Raw genomic sequence first — 15,358 nt, forward strand, 5'->3', positions numbered from 1 at the left:
TGTTTCTCTGGAGAACTTTGACTAATACATCTAGACTCCCAGGGCATCCTATACCTACCGTTTGTGGCAGGTTGAATAACACCCCACCCGCCCAAAGATGTCCACATTCTAATCTCCAGAACCTATGAACATGATACCTATATACCCTATATAATATGTTACCCTATGGTGAAGAGGATTTTGCAGATACGATTAAGGTAAGGATGTCGAGATGCGGAGATTATCCTCGATCATCTGGATGGGCCCAATGTGATCACAAAAGTCCTTATTAGAAAGCAGCAGTTGGTCAGTCAAGCGAAGGCAAAAGTAAATATTTGAGTGATGCAGCCACAAGTCAACGAATGCCAACAGCTTCTAGAAGCTGGAAGAGGCAAGGAATGGATTCTCTCCCTCGAGCCCAGTGACACCGATTTGGGACCTCTGACCTCCAGAACTGCAATATAATACATTTGGGTTGTTTCAAGCCACTGAGGTTGTGGTATCGTTACAGCAACCGTAAGAAATGAATACATTTCTATTCCAGCACTAGTCATACTACACAGCAGGTGCCTTTTGCACTGGAGAGCTCCTGAAGCCTGGGGCACCTTTTCTTTCCTTCTTTTTTCTCTAGTATTTTATTTTATTATATATATTTTTTCTGACTAAGCACGGTCTTTCTCTAGTTGTGGAGATCGGGCGCTCCTCTTGCAGTGTGCGGGCTTCTCATTGCGGTGGCTTCTCCTGTTGTGGAGCACGGACTCTAGGCACGTGGGCTCAGTAGTTGTGACATGTGGGCTCTAGAGAGCAGGCTCCATAATTGTGGCACATGGGCTTAGTTGCTTTGCGGCATGTGGCATCTTCCCAGACCAGGGCTCAAACCCGTGTCCCCTGCATTGGCAGGCGGAGTCTTAACCACTGCGCCACCAGGGAAGTCCAAGTGTCACCTTTGTTTCTGACAGTTTAACACAAAGCCTTAAAAAGGGCTCCCAAAAGCTGCTGAAGGAACTAACAAATGGATTGATGCTCCCTCACTTCATCTGGCTGCCGGTGTCCCTCAGCCTGAGAATACACACACACACACACACACACACACACACACACACACTATCTGTATAGCTCACCTGTCCATCCATCCCCACCACCCCCAGGAGGACAGCTCTATCCTTACAGGGAAGCCCACTTTGGGCTGGCCAGCACATAACTATTTCTTAAGGGGGGTAGGGGGATTTCTCCCAAGGTAATAACTGGACAAATCAGCAGACATGCAGGGATGAAAAGCAGAAATTTTGACGTGGTTGACTTGAAACCACAAGAATTGGTGTTGCACCACAGACATGTAAAAATCCTCCTTTCCAATAAGTAAATAAGGAGAGCCAGAGGCAACCCTGAGCCTTACCACATCCCCATTCCTCTTCATCTCCTGCTCAGCCCCACCACAGCCATTAAAATGATGGGGAAATCTGCACTTCGTGACAGCAAAGGAGGTCCACTTTATATAATTAAGGGAGACAAGTGGAGTCCAGCTAGTGTGAATAATACGATCCCAGTTTCCTAAAAAGAAAGAATGTAAGTATATATCGATACCATCTATATGCAATGTATATACGTGCATAATTACATGGTGTTTATATAGGCATAGGACAGAGGCTGGAAGATCTGCGAAGAGGTTAATGGTTTGATGGAGATTATAAACAGCTGCCTTTTTTTTTTCTTACTTTTTAAGAAATTTACAAAGTACAGCACTGTTGATGATTTTTTTTAATAAAGTTTAAATAATACAAAGTAAAAGAAATGCAGCGTTTTGTGTGGCAGGGCTACTTTGGGTCCCTTCCAAGACAGCGCAGGTCTCCCAGCCCTTCCCCAAATAGGAAGCTGGGCTCTGATCTCCCCTTGAGCAATGGCGGAACCATTAGAAGAACTGTAGGCGGCTGGAGGGTGGCGCGGTCAGGGGGTGGGAATCAGAAAACACACAGACAGGACCGCGAGGGCGGCTTCTGCCAAATGACCCAAGGATGACCCGCTTCGGGCCCAATCTGGTATGTGGGGAGCCCGCTGTCACCTCGCCGCCTCTCTCTTCTGAACCCCCCACAGCCACATCTTCCTCGCGGCGTCTTCACCCGACCTCCCGGGCGAAGGCAGGTGCCGCCCAAGACCCCGGCTGAAAAACAGAAGCAAAGGATCACCCGGCCTTCCTCGGCCCCATTCACCGCCTCCCCCCACCCCACCCCTTTCCTGCGGTGGCGTTTTTGTTTTAATTCATCTGAACTGGTTACAAAACCACACTCCCACGAATACATAAATAATGGATAAGGGGTGGGGGTGGGGGGGGCAATGTTTTAAAGAAATTCCCGCAGGGCCTGGCAAGGCAACAGCAAATGCATTTCTGCTGTATCATTTTTAACTGTTTGCACACTTCTGCTGGGAGGATGAGCAGCGGGTGCAGAGACTCCACCGCCCTTCCCCGCCCGGGGCCAGGAGAGACTTGCGAGGGAGGGTTAAGAGGGAGAAGTTTTCAGCTCTCGGGCGCCGGGAAGATGGAGAGGGGAATGAGAAAGTGTTTGTAAGACTGCGCTGCCCTTAACCCGGATTCGCGCAGGCCAAGCATCTCCCTCGCGGGCTCCAGCCCCAGCTCCCCCAGCCAGACTAGGCTCCTTTAAGAGCCAGCGCGCGCCCCCGCCCCGCGTGCGCTCTCTTTCCCTAGCAACGGCCCCGGGGGAGGAGGAGGTCCTGGCAACGGCGCGCCAGTCCGGAGGGTCACGTGATGGCCCGCAGCTGGAACGCGAGCGCGCGCCCGCCCGCCGAGCCTGTGCGCTGCGGCGCGTGCGCGAGCGGTGCAGCACCGGCCGCGGGAGCAGGGAGTATTATGGGCTGTGGGTGCCGCTGAGCAAGATGGAGCTGTCTGCAGTGGGCGAGCGGGTCTTCGCGGCCGAATCCATCATCAAACGGCGGATCCGAAAGGTGAGGCGCCACCCGGGGCGGGACGCCTCGCCCCGCAGCCAGTGCCCAGATCCGCGGGCCATCGGGGCGAAGCAGTCCCGCTAACCCGGGCTCTCTCGCCCACCCCCGCGCCTTCGCCTCCTCGCGTCCCCGCATCTTCCCCACCCCCACTCCCCCCTTTTTCCCTTCTCTGTTTTTCAGGGACGCATTGAGTACCTGGTGAAATGGAAGGGGTGGGCCATCAAGTGAGTGTCACGGAATCTAGGGGCGAGGGGGGAAGGGAGGCAGCGGACACTGGGGCCTTTTTTTTTTTCCTTGGGGGTGCGCACGTTTGCTCCCTCGCATGTGCCTCTGCCTCTCTGGTTTTCTTTTTTATTTTGTGCATGTGTAACTCGGCAGGTACAGCACTTGGGAGCCCGAGGAGAACATCCTGGACTCGCGGCTCATTGCAGCCTTCGAGCAGAAGTGAGTTTGGGAAGCTGGCAGGGGCAGCGGGGCCGAGGCTCGGCTGGGGCGCCGCGCGGGGAAGCGGGAGAGCCGGGAAGGGCAGCGCGGAGTGGGGCCCGGGAAGGGGCTCTTTTTAACCTCTGGCGTTTCTCGGCCGCAGGGAGAGGGAGCGTGAGCTGTATGGGCCCAAGAAGAGGGGACCCAAACCCAAAACTTTCCTCCTGAAGGTAACCTGGCCCAGCCCCAGCAGCCCCCTCTCGGGCCCCTAGCCCGAGCGCAACACGGGGCCTGGAGGGGAGGGACGGATCCGCGGCCGCCCAGGCGGGCGGGTCTTTCCAGAGGGGCCCCAGCTGGGCAGGGGGTGGTTGTGAGCCCCTGACGAGCCCCTGGCAGCAGGCCCTGGCCAGCTCCAGCTTCAGCAAGAGGGGCCTGGGAATGGAGACAAGGGGGGAGGATGATCCTTGCTGACAAAACCAGGGTCTGGGGAGGCCAGCAGGAAGCGGGTGGATGAGGCAGGTGGGGGCTGCCTACCTGAGGGGGTGGCAGGGAGGTTGCTTCTGCACGTGAGGGCCCTCATTTCCCCCAGCCTTGAGCTGGTAGGGCTCTACCTGGAATTAGAACCCGGGGGGGGGGGGGGGGGGAGTGAATGTGGTCTCCCTCATGGCGCGGATCAGGGAGAGGCTGGGGGCGGGGGCGGGGGGCACGTGCCTCCCTGCCCTCAGCTTCTCTCTCTCAGGATTTGTTCTGCATGCCTTTCCTCCTGACAGAGGAATCCAACTTGAGTTTGACCTTAAATCACTTCACTTTGACTTTTATCTTCCGGACTGGGGCAGTGGTTCTCAGTTTCTCCCACCTCTGGCTGTTTCTGGGGGTTCTGATGAGGCTGGAGAGTGGGAGAGTAAAAGCAGAGCACATCAGCCTTGGCAAGGGAGGGAGATCTAGCTCCAGAGGAAGCCATCTTAGAGGGTTTCTTAGTGTTTATTTTATTTTTTTAGTGAGAAAACAGAGTCTGGGAAGGGAAGGCGAAATGACCCCAGGTGGCAGGAGAGGCTGCAGATGGGCCTCTGTGGGCAACCACAGTCTCTCCTCTAGTGCTACAGTTGTCTCAGGGCCCCTTCCCACTCCGACAGCCTGTGACTTTGTGGCATTTGGCACGGGAAGGGCAGGCGGGATTCTGCAGAAAAGAAGCTGTGCAGAATGCAGAAGCTTAGAATCTACAATTTGTCCTAAAGGCTCAAAGCCCAATTGGGGGGGCTTTCCAGCCCCCCATCCGCCTAAAAGGACTGTGCATGTGTAAAGTTTGCTTTGGACTTAAAGCAGAAGTGAAAGAAATAATGGTTTCCAGAATTACATATTTCTGTGATGTCTTGTCTCCAAATTACACACATCTTAGGGGATCTGTGGAGCAATCTTAACCCTTGACGCTTCTTAGAAGGGATGGGGCAGAGCAGCTAGAGGGCCAGTGGGCAGTGTGACAGCTTCTCAGTGCAGCTGGAGTGCCCTCTAGTGGCGAAGCGAGTAATGACCATGATCATTGACTCACAAAATGCTTTTCTTTTTTTAATAGCTGTAGCTCCTGAGCTGGCTGTGGGCCTAACACAGTGCTGAGCCCCCACATGGATTATCTCCTTTAAATCTCTCAACAACCCTATGAAGTAGGGAATATCCCTGTTTTGCAGATGAGAAAGTCAAGGCCCAGGGAGGGGAAATGATTTACCCGAGCTCCCACCATGCAGCTTCCTGGCTTCATCATGTCTCCTTTTCTTAACCCTGTCCCTCAGAGAGTACATGTCAGGTTAAGGAAGCAAGATTGACACGCACACGTGCGCATACACACACACACACACACACACACACACACACACACACAGGAAACTATGAAGGCTGCAGAGCTGGTGGGGCAGGGGATGGAGAGGCAGATGAGAGAACCTCAATCTGGACCTTAACAACAGGTAGCATGAGAGAGAGAGATTTGCAAGGAGTGATGGAGATGAGCTTGGTCTGAACGCATTACTCTGTGGGCCACCAAGAGGCAGTGTATATAGTAAACAAACTACACTCAGATAGCATGCCCCTTTCTGTGGGGAACTATTCTGAAGAGAACAGGAGCCCCTGAAGTAGGTTGCACTATCCCCATTTTATAGATAGAAAAACTGAGACCAGAGAGGTTAAATAACGTGCCCTTGGTCACAGAAAGTGAGTGGTAGAGTCCAGGTCTGTAACCATCCATATTAGCTATATATAGTACATGCCAAGCCTCCAGAGCTGTGCCTGTCACCCAGTCAGAGTACAATAAATACACTGTGGTTTCCAGTTTTAATCCACAGGCAGACCCAGGTCCCACCTTCAAAGAATTCTCAACCTAGGGAGGGGAGAGGAGGAGGAAGGGTAAACCAGCCCACTGAAAAATAATAATAATGTTTAGACATTATAAAGTAAGAAATGTTTTGGTAGAAAGGTTAGAAATCATACAGTAGAAAAAGATGACTGCTCATAAGCACACTTCCCCCCCCCCCATTGGATAGATAAGTTTAGTATTTCTCGAGTGCTTGCTGTGTGCCAGGCACTGTGCTAAGCAGGTAACATATACTATAGTCAGAGGACGCCCACCAAGCTGGGGTTTCATCCCAGATCTGATGTTTGCCTTGCCTGCACACTTCACCCGCCCCCAGGGACCATGCATTACTGCTGGACTCCAGCAGAACCGTAATTACAGAGGTCCCAGAGCTCAGACGGCATGCAGAGGCAATAACCACTAACCCCTGGGGATCAGAAAGAGTGGGGAATCCCCTAAACTCCCTCGGGGATTAACCTGCAAAAAGCCCTTGTTGCCATGCCAAGAGAAGGCTGGCTTTTCCCTGCCTTTGTCTGGGAAGGGGTGTGAGGGAACCAGTGCCTGGCTCCACTGGCTGGGAGCCAGAGGAGCTGGCAGCCCTGCCACAGGGCAGATCGGGTCTGTGTGTGCTGCCACCTAGTGGCTGGAGGGATTGTTAACTAAGCCACCCCAGGAAACCCCCAGCAGGGCTGGGAGGACCATGTGGCAGTAAAGTGTGCCCCTCCCACATTCTAGATGATATCCTCCCTTATTCAGCATACAAGTCCACCAACACCTCTTCTGGGGGTTGTGGCCAAATACAGTCTGGTCTTGTCTGAGAGGTGTACAGGCCACCTCCCAGGTACTGGTCAAGCATCCAGCACTGTGGGGATGGGGGGTGGAAAGACCCTAAACCATAGGTCCCACTCTTGTGGAGCTCACAGACTGAGTATCAGAATGTGTCCTTCTCAGCCCTCCCTAGTTCACCTGGCTGGAGGCAGTAAGTGCCTAACGGCCTCCCTGCCCACCAGGAGCCAGGGTAGCTGTATAGAATACAGACTGGTCACCCATCTCTACCCTCTGTCCGGCCATTGCTTTCAGTCCCTTGGCCACTCCATCCTCTCCTCGCTGGGCTCTCTCCACCTCCACCATTTGTCTTAGCAGCACCCCTTCAGCAGGCCACCTGGGGCATAGTCAGCTCAGGAAGGACCAGGGTTTTTTCCTACTTCAGTTTCATACTCCACAACTGGGAGCTAATCTGTGCTCCTCTAGACCGTGTACTTTCTCTTGTATTGAATCACCCTGCACCCTAATTGCCTGTTACTTGTCTTGGTGGAGCACAGCCCCCTGGAGGTAGAAGCTGCATGTGGTCGTGGTTGTAGCCCCAAGCGCTGGCATGTGACTCAGTAGTACTTTCTTAGTGAAAGAAGGACTGGCTGTGGAGGATGGCTTATATGACCTTGTGAGTCTCTTGTCCTAGACCTAGGGTCTCTGAGGGCCCTGCCACACACACATCCCCTTCCCCACCCCTGCATCTTCCATGAAGTGGCAGGTGAGCTGCTGCAGAGCCCTGGGGCTTTACAGATTTCACATCTGAGAGTGTGTGCAGCTGGGCCCAGGAGCCTGGGACAGTATCCCTTGCTCCCCACAGAGTTCTGCTCAGCCATCCTGCCCCCAGGCCATCTTGGCACAGAGACTATGAAGTGGTCAATCCCACCTCTCACTCCATCCCCACCAAACCCATGTCTGACTGGGGTGGCTGCCAGCCAGGCTTTAGGTGCTGGCTTTGGAATCTGTTGGCATCAATTTGCTCAGACCCAGGCCCTGAGCCCGACCCTGGGCAGACGGATGAATCAGACCCAGGAGGGGAAGTGCCAGGGGCTGGGAGCGAAGAGGAGGACCCGAGGGTCTGTCCACCAGTTGATGATGAGCGGGAGGCGGAGCCTGTGCGGAGGCAGAGAAAGAGCTCAGGGCATCTGTAAATAGGCCCGTAGGACTGGGGCATGGAGTGAAGCCAGGCGGGATTGCCCTCTACTTTGTGTCACCAAGAATTAGCCTGTGGAGGAGTGCTGGGCTGGGATGCTCCCAGGGCAGGGGTTACCCAGGGCTTTTTTCTGTGCAGTGTCCTGGCTATTGACACTCCTCTGTGTCGGCAAGGGCAGCCACCGACCGACCCGTCTTCCCTCGGACCCACACCCAGACTTGGAAAGTTAGTACTGGAGTTGGGCCTGGATGAGGGTCTTCAACCTTCTGCACTTTGCATCACCTGTCTGAACCGGTTTTCTTTTTATCGCTAAGGCGGGATCATGAGCGCCACTGATTCTATTAAGTGCTTTCAGGATGGGCTCTTGAGACCGTACTCGTGGGTGGCCGGTGCAGGGGTATGAGGAGGTCAGCGGGAAGCCGAGCTCTCAGCCACCGCCTCCCTCTGTCCCGCAGGCGCGGGCCCAGGCGGAGGCTCTCCGCATCAGTGATGTGCATTTCTCGGTCAAGCCGAGCGCCAGCGCCTCCTCGCCCAAGCTGCATTCCAGTGCTGCGGTGCACCGGCTCAAGAAGGACATCCGCCGCTGCCACCGCATGTCCCGCCGCCCCCTCCCCCGCCCAGACCCCCAGGGGGGCAGTCCCGGTCTGCGCCCGCCCATCTCGCCCTTCTCCGAGACCGTGCGCATCATCAATCGCAAGGTCAAGCCACGGGAGCCCAAGAGGAACCGCATCATCCTGAACCTGAAGGTGATCGACAAGGGCGCGGGCGGAGGCGGCACCGGGCAGGGGGCCGGGACACTGGCCCGCCCCAAAGTCCCCTCGCGGAACCGCGTCATCGGGAAGAGCAAGAAGTTCAGCGAGAGCATCCTGCGCACGCAGATCCGCCACATGAAGTTCGGCGCCTTCGCGCTGTACAACAAGCCCCCGCCCGGGCCTCTGCCGCCCTCGCCAGCCGGCAAGGCCGATGTCGCCGCCTCCCCCGGCCAGGGGCTGCTCCTGGCAGCCCCCAGTGCCCCCTACGACGCCCGCAGCTCCAGCTCCTCCGGCTGCCCCTCGCCAACCCCGCAGTCCTCCTCTGACCCGGATGACGCACCCCCCAAGCTGCTCCCCGAGACCACGAGCCCATCTGCCCCCGAATGGCGGGAGCCCGAGGTGCTTGACCTGTCCATCCCTCCCGAGGCGGCGGCCGCCAGCAAGCGGGCGCCTCCCGACGTCACTGCGGCTGCCAGCCAGGCCCTGCCCGTGGCCCCCGAGCCTGCCGGCGCCGCCTCCGAGCCCGAGGCTGGGGACTGGCGCCCTGAGATGTCACCCTGCTCCAACGTGGTTGTCACCGATGTCACCAGCAACCTCCTGACGGTCACTATCAAGGAATTCTGCAACCCTGAGGATTTCGAGAAGGTGGCTGCTGGGGTAGCAGGCGCCGCAGCGGGGGGTGGCAGCAGTGGACCGAGCAAGTGAGGAGGCTCCACCAGGAGGGGGGGTTTGGGGGGCCCTCCTGCCCAAAGTCACACTCTTGCTCCAGCCCCCGCCCCCGCCCTCAGACAACCTTGCCTGTGCTTTGCTTGTTTCAAACGGCTAGGTGTTGACCCCGGGATGGGGCTGGGCAGTTGGAGACCCCTGAAGCCCAGTGGGAGGGGCAGTCCTGGAACGGGGTGGGGCTGGGGTGGGGCGAGGGCACTGGGACGTCCTCCCTCTTGCCTCTTGGCACTCTTCCTGCCCACGCACAGTGGGGCCTGCTGGGTGGCTCCTGGGGAGCCCCAGAACCTGGGGTTCAGCTGCCCCCTCCACATCCCACCCTGCCTCTCCCCGGCTTGCTTCCAGCTCTCGCGCACAGCATCTGATTTCTCGGTGCTAACCCGGCAGCTGCGGGACCCTTTAGGGGACCCCATCCCAGCATGGGCACCGTCCCTCTCCTTCCTCCAGATGCCCGGGAAGGAGGGGCAGGGATGGGAAAGCCCGGACAGAGGTTGAGGTGAAGGCGGCCTTGGCCCCTCCCCCCCACCCCCACGAGGGCGGCCGGAGAAGAGCCCACTTTTGGACGAGATCCAAGCAGGCCCCCGCGGGCCCCACCCACCCGTCTCCTTCCTAAGCCCTCTCTGGAAGGTGGGAGGGACTGGCACAGGCCTCACCTGCCACGGCCTCCCAGTGTCTGAAGGCCCCTCAGTTCTCGACCAAAGGTGCTACAAGAACCTGCTGCGCGGACTTCCGACTGCGCGTGCGCTTGCCGCCTTGGGCGTGTCCGTGTGTATCCGTGTGTGCTTTGGGCACTGGACCCGGCCCTCCAGGCTGTGCCCGTTAGGGTTCCTCGGAATAGGGTCGTCGGATCAAAGGCCTAGACCCTCCCTTGCCATTAGCGGGCGTGGGACTCCTCAGGTCTGAGGAGTTTGTGCTGGAGGCTGATCCTCCCGGCCCGCGTGTGCGGGGCACGCATCCCACGCCCTTCTCTCTTGCGGTGGTCAGACGTGGCATGATGGGGACGGAGACAGAGGCGAGACTCCCGTCTCAAGCTTCCCCTTCCTCCTGGGTGTTTGCGGGAGGAGGAAGTCTGGACATAGTTCTGAGGGTCTCCGGCTTCTGCCGCCCCCTGCCTCTTGCTTCTGACCGCCGAGGCTTTCTCACAGCCCAGCCTGCCCCAAGCAGCGGGAAGCCTCAGGTGCTCGGGGCAGCTTCTTTTTCCCCTGCTGCCAGGGAGCTGAGGTGTCCATGCCAGTGGCAGAGACCAAACCCCCTGTTTTAGGCCAGGCACTGCGAGGGCAGGCTGGCCAAAGCAGGGGACGGAAGAGGGGACCTGTGTCCTCCAGGAGAGCAGGTGTGTGCGGGACCAGGGGTCTGGTGCACACGGGAGGCAGCCCCACTGCTCAGCCCTAGGGCGCTGCCCGGGCTCAGTTTGACATGAGCGGTGGGTCCTTGCACGTGGCTCAAGGTGGCTTCCTGGTGTGTCAGCTCAGAACTATGATGGCAAAAGGAGGCAGAAAGGGAATTCCAGTTTGGTAACAAACGCCTTGGTCCTAAGCGTGGGAGGACTGTTTCTTCCGAATCTCCCTGCCAGGGGTTGCAGCAGTGCCCCTGACCCTTCCCGCCCCAGGATGTAGAACAGGGGCCGTCACAGGGTTTGGGGGACTGGCACTCCTGGACCCCTTCCCACCCTGCCCTTTGTGTTGGCTCTGTGGCCGTCCAAGTGCCAATTGGCCTCCTCCCAAATAAGGGCTGGTATTTCTCCTCTGTCCTTAGAGGGGATTTCCCCCCTGACCCCCACCCCAGGTGAGTGTCCACCTGGGTGCCAGTTACAGGTGTTTCCAGAGACCATAGAAATGTGTTTTCCTGAGAGTCCGTGTCATTCGTGACTTTTTTTGTAAAGAAGTTGTGTTTTCAGAGGTGATTTTATGACAGGAAAGTGAAAGAATTAGTTTTGCAAAAAACAGAAAAAAAAAAAAAAAACCAAAAAAAAAAAAAAGAGGGGGAAAAAAGAAATAGAAAAAATATTGTGGGATTCCTATGGGGTTGGGGGGTGGGGAGAAAGATATTTAAAGAAAAACTAGTAACGCAGTGATTGCACAGGTGAGGCGGCAATGTTAGGAACATGGATAGAGGTCCAGGCCCAGCTGGGAGCACCCCCTCCCCTGCCAGCCCCCAGGCACAGGGGCTGCCCTTCTTTGGCCCAAGGCAAGGTAAGCCCTCCCTCCTGCACTGGGCCCAGACTCCACACCTGTCCCCGCTCAAAGGGAATGATGACCCCTGATCCCAAGGGAACTTACCAGAAGCTGCAGGGACCAGGCAAACAGAGCTGAGATTTGGGGAGGTGGGAGTCAACAGGGGTCCCACCATCTCCAGGACCCATTGTTGGTGACTTTCGCCAGGAAGGCTGGTCAGTAGGTACAGTTGGGTTCCTTGCCCCCCTCCATTCCTTGGCCGGCCTGTTGGGCCATCTGGTCCCTCCACCACCACCCCATGGGGGAATCTCCCTCCCCATCGCCCCAATGACCATGACACCCCCAAGCTTCCCTGGCCAGGTAGGGGATGCAGGCTCCAGGAAAACAAGAGCTATGGACTCTGGGAGAGTCTTAGGTGGTGATCTCAGGGGCTTGGGGGTAACCGTGGAGAGAGGGAGTACCTGCCTGTTTGCTTTGCACCCGCACGGTACTGCCCTTGACCCCCAGCTGTGCAGCCCCGCCCCAGCCCGTGCAGAGGCATGCACGCTGCTCGCAGGTGGGCAGCTCCCCTGGGGGCCTGAGTGGGGCACCAGGTCAAGAGCAAGCGGAGTCCTCCTTACCTCTCTTCCAGGGTGGCTCTGAGCGTGGTCCCACAGCCCCACACCACACTCTTGCACAGATCAGCCTCCCATGGGCTCTTCCTCCCCCGTTGCTGCTTTTCCATTTGCCCGATTACCAAGCAGAAGTTGCAGTCTGGTTCCCTTTATTTTTATATGTGAACTACCCCTCAAAGCCGGATTGCCTCCCACGTTCAATATTGGTTGGGGTCATCTCCCCTTAATACTACCCTGTCCCATGTCATAGGAAACAGATGAGGTCTGGTGTCTCTGGTTTGAGGTGGGAAGTTGGGACCAGTTCCTGTCTCATTCCCCTCCCGGATCCTCAGTTTGCCCTTCTGTGAAATGGGTGTATTGGGCGGCAGGGCCTTTTCATAAAGCACTGCTGGTGTCCAGGCAGCTGCTGAGGATTAGGTGGTGGTCGAGGTTGCTGGCACTGGGGCTTCCAGCCTCCCACAGCCATGTTTCATTCTCACCCTGCAAAGGGGTCAGGGTCAAAATGGGCTCCAGCCTTCCTCTGCTCTGGAAAGAGGTGATGATCAAGTCCCCAGCCTCAGTGGGAGGCAGGCAGAGTGGTAGGGGTCACCCCACTTTCAAGACCAGGAAACTGGGGCTCTGAGAGGCAAAGCTGCTTCACTGGAGTGAAGAGCCCAGGTGCTCTGGCCTTTTGGGAAAAACCTCTTTAAAAGGTGGGGATCTGGGCCCTGGAGCCACTGCAAAGCCAGGTGGTACCCCTGAGCTGGGCGGTCCTGGGTGAGGGGTCAGCCCAGAGGAGGACACTTAGCTCGGGGAGCTGGGCTGGCACCAGGCTTTCTAGCCTCTGGGTGGACCCAAGTGGGCGTACTGCCTTTCTACCTTTGGGGGTTTTGTTGGTTGTTGTTGGTTTGTTTTTTGGGGGTTTTTTTGTTGTTTGTTTGTTTTGTTTTTGTTTTTTTTTTTTTTTTTGCACTTGGCCCACGCCGGACAGTGGAACCCCCCCAGTCAGTTCCACTTCCAGGCTCCCATGCACTAGCCCAAGGCAGCCTCTTGGGGGCTTGTATGGTTTAAGGAATCACTTTTGAAAAAAGAAAAAAAAAAGGAAAGTGTTTAAAGGTTTTCATTTTTCCTCTGTCTGCATCTCCTCTCAGATTCAGAAAGCCCAGAATTAGGGGCTAAAACTCCAGGAGAGAGGGTGTCCCCAGCCTGACCCTGTCTTGCTGATAGTCACTGAGACGCCACAATAGAGGGGACAGGCTGGGTAGAGCCTGAGGTACCCACCTCTCAGGCCTGCAGGGTCCCTCCTATCCCGCCTTGAAGGAGTCAGCACCCCACTCCAACAGTGAGTGAGCACCTACTGTATGCAGAGCTTTGGCCAAGCAAAGCGGGGCTGGGGGTCTAACAAGGGACCCCTTGCAAGAGGCCACAGTAGAAGGAACCAAGGGTTCTGGGGCCTCCCCCTGCTGTAGGGTGGAGTGGGGATGGAGACGTGTTGGTTTTAATTTAAAAACACAAAGGCCTAAAGAAATGTATCTTATAATTTTTTTTAATTTTTGAAAAGCTCATTTAATGAATTGTGCACGAATGAATTCTATATATATATAAAATATACATATATAGCTCTATATTTGGGGAGGGGCGCTGTCTCTTTTTTCTCTCTCTCTCTCATTTTAAAAATGAAATGTTGTTGCCTTTGTCTGTGGTTCAACCATCCAGCTCCCAGCTGGCTAAACTTTGCCACCAGTGGTTCAAGAGAGGAAACTAGTAGGGTGAGCAGGAGACCAGAGATGGGAACCCACCCCAGCGTGGGGCTGGGTCTCCAGGCCACCTGCCCCTCTCCCAGCGGTCGTGGATGGAGAAGACGCCTTGTGCTGGGTGTGGGTTCTGGTTCTGTTGTCCCGGACTCGGCTGTTTCTGGGCCGGGAGAGGGGGGTCTGTGCTGATTACTCTCGTCTTGTATGTTTTGTTCTGCTGCTCTTCAATATCGTTATCAATGCCAGGAAGGGGGTGTGAAAAGCCTCTTTTGCGCCCTCCCCCCCAAAATAAATTGTCACATTCCGAAGCTAAGGTCTAACCCCGGGTCTGTCTCATTTCTTCTGGCTGGGACTGTGATCTTTAGAAAGCTCAGGCCGTGCCTCTCCCTGTGCGGCAAGGAGAGGGGGACCCTGGCCCTCCGCGGTGGCAGGCCAGCACTCCAGCCCAATCCAAGCTCCTCGCCTCCCACACCCCCCCACCTTGTAAGTGGGCTGAGCTTGAGGGGCGTCCCCCTACACAGGTACACGGGGGTGCATGCCACTTTTTGGAACCAGGAGCCTACCTGGTCGGTGGGCACGTGGGAGGGGTGGGGGTCCCGCCACTGTCTGCTTCCCAGTTGGAGTCACAGCACCCACAGAGAGGGGGCCCCGGGAGCCTGGATCCCACAGAGCCTGGGAGGGAGCAGACCAGGGTGGGGGGGCACAGGCTACCCTTGCCAGCAGCAGCCCTGGCTAACAAGAAGCTGCTTCCGTTCAGAGAAACATCTGTCTTCTGGGTGCTCGTGTGCCTTCTCTGATGAGACGAGCAGCCTTGAGGGGTGTGTTGGACGCCCATCGTGGTCCAAAAGCCGCAGCCTCCGCCCTCCCCCCACCGCCCCTGCTCAGACTCCCGTGCCTTCCTCAAGGGCTTGCCGCTCCACCCCTGTCTGTGAGCAGCTTCTCCGTCTGCTCACCCGTTTGCCAGGCCTGGAACAGGTGTCGCCCTCCAACACCCCCACCACCCCTCACCTCCTTGTTTTGAAACTCCCAAGGCTCGCCTCACAAATGTCTCCCCACCCTGCACCCCCCCCACCTCGCCTGTCCTTTGGCAAAACCTCCCGGATCCTCAGGTCCCACTCTCCCTGCACCTCCCCCACCTCTTCCACAGGATGCCAGTGCTGCAGGGGACTGCCCTCAGGAAGCCCACTGCCCTCAGGATCGCATCTAAAGTCCCCCCCCCCACTCTACCCAGGGAGAGTGCCCTGCCTGAGCCCCTCCCCAACCCCAGCTCTGGCCTGTGGTCTGGGTCCTCCCATCCCTAAGGGCGGGCTGGGCCTTCATCCCCTGTATTGCTACCCAGGAGTCTCAGCTCGGTGCCTGACACATGGACCCTTGGTTCATCTTCTCTCTGTCACCAGGCTCAGTCCTCCTCGCTTACCGATGCTGTCCATGAGGCTTGGGAGCGGCCGAGCGGTAGGCATGGGACCCCAGTGTGGCTTATCCAGCTGACCCTGGGCACTGGCCCTGGGCCAGCAGGTCAAACAAGAGCATGTCTCTGTCTGAGACTGGTCCAGATACAGAAGCCGGGCATGGAGGTGGGAAAGTGGGTGGGGGGGTGGGACCCAGTGTGAGGTCAGGGCTGGCCGCCTCCGTGACCTCCACTTACTCCACGGCACCCCTGCGTGGCCTCCACCTTGTCATCTCGCCCAGCTCAGTGTTCTG

The 15,358-nt window shown here is 56.9% G+C and overlaps 1 protein-coding gene across 1 annotated transcript; it reads left to right on the plus strand.

Moving 5' to 3' along the window:
- The first annotated feature begins 2,749 nt into the window (after positions 1 to 2,749).
- On the plus strand, positions 2,750 to 13,966 carry CBX6 (chromobox 6). The gene is made up of 5 exons (XM_057741690.1): positions 2,750 to 2,937; positions 3,118 to 3,161; positions 3,316 to 3,381; positions 3,524 to 3,590; positions 8,117 to 13,966. The coding sequence occupies exons 1-5, from the start codon at positions 2,869 to 2,871 to the stop codon at positions 9,116 to 9,118; spliced, it is 1,248 nt and encodes a 415-aa protein (XP_057597673.1). The 5' UTR covers positions 2,750 to 2,868; the 3' UTR covers positions 9,119 to 13,966.
- The last annotated feature ends 1,392 nt before the right edge of the window (positions 13,967 to 15,358 follow it).

Source organism: Hippopotamus amphibius, chromosome 7, assembly GCF_030028045.1.
Source record: "Hippopotamus amphibius kiboko isolate mHipAmp2 chromosome 7, mHipAmp2.hap2, whole genome shotgun sequence".
In the NCBI taxonomy this organism is placed as follows: domain Eukaryota; kingdom Metazoa; phylum Chordata; class Mammalia; order Artiodactyla; family Hippopotamidae; genus Hippopotamus; species Hippopotamus amphibius.

Coding starts and splice junctions, on each gene's coding strand:
- CBX6 (XM_057741690.1), top strand. CDS start 2,869: ATGGAGCTGTCTGCAGTGGGCGAGCGGGTCTTCGCGGCCGAATCCATC. Junction 2,938..3,117: donor TCAAACGGCGGATCCGAAAG/GTGAGGCGCCAC, acceptor TCTGTTTTTCAG/GGACGCATTGAGTACCTGGT. Junction 3,591..8,116: donor CCAAAACTTTCCTCCTGAAG/GTAACCTGGCCC, acceptor TCTGTCCCGCAG/GCGCGGGCCCAGGCGGAGGC.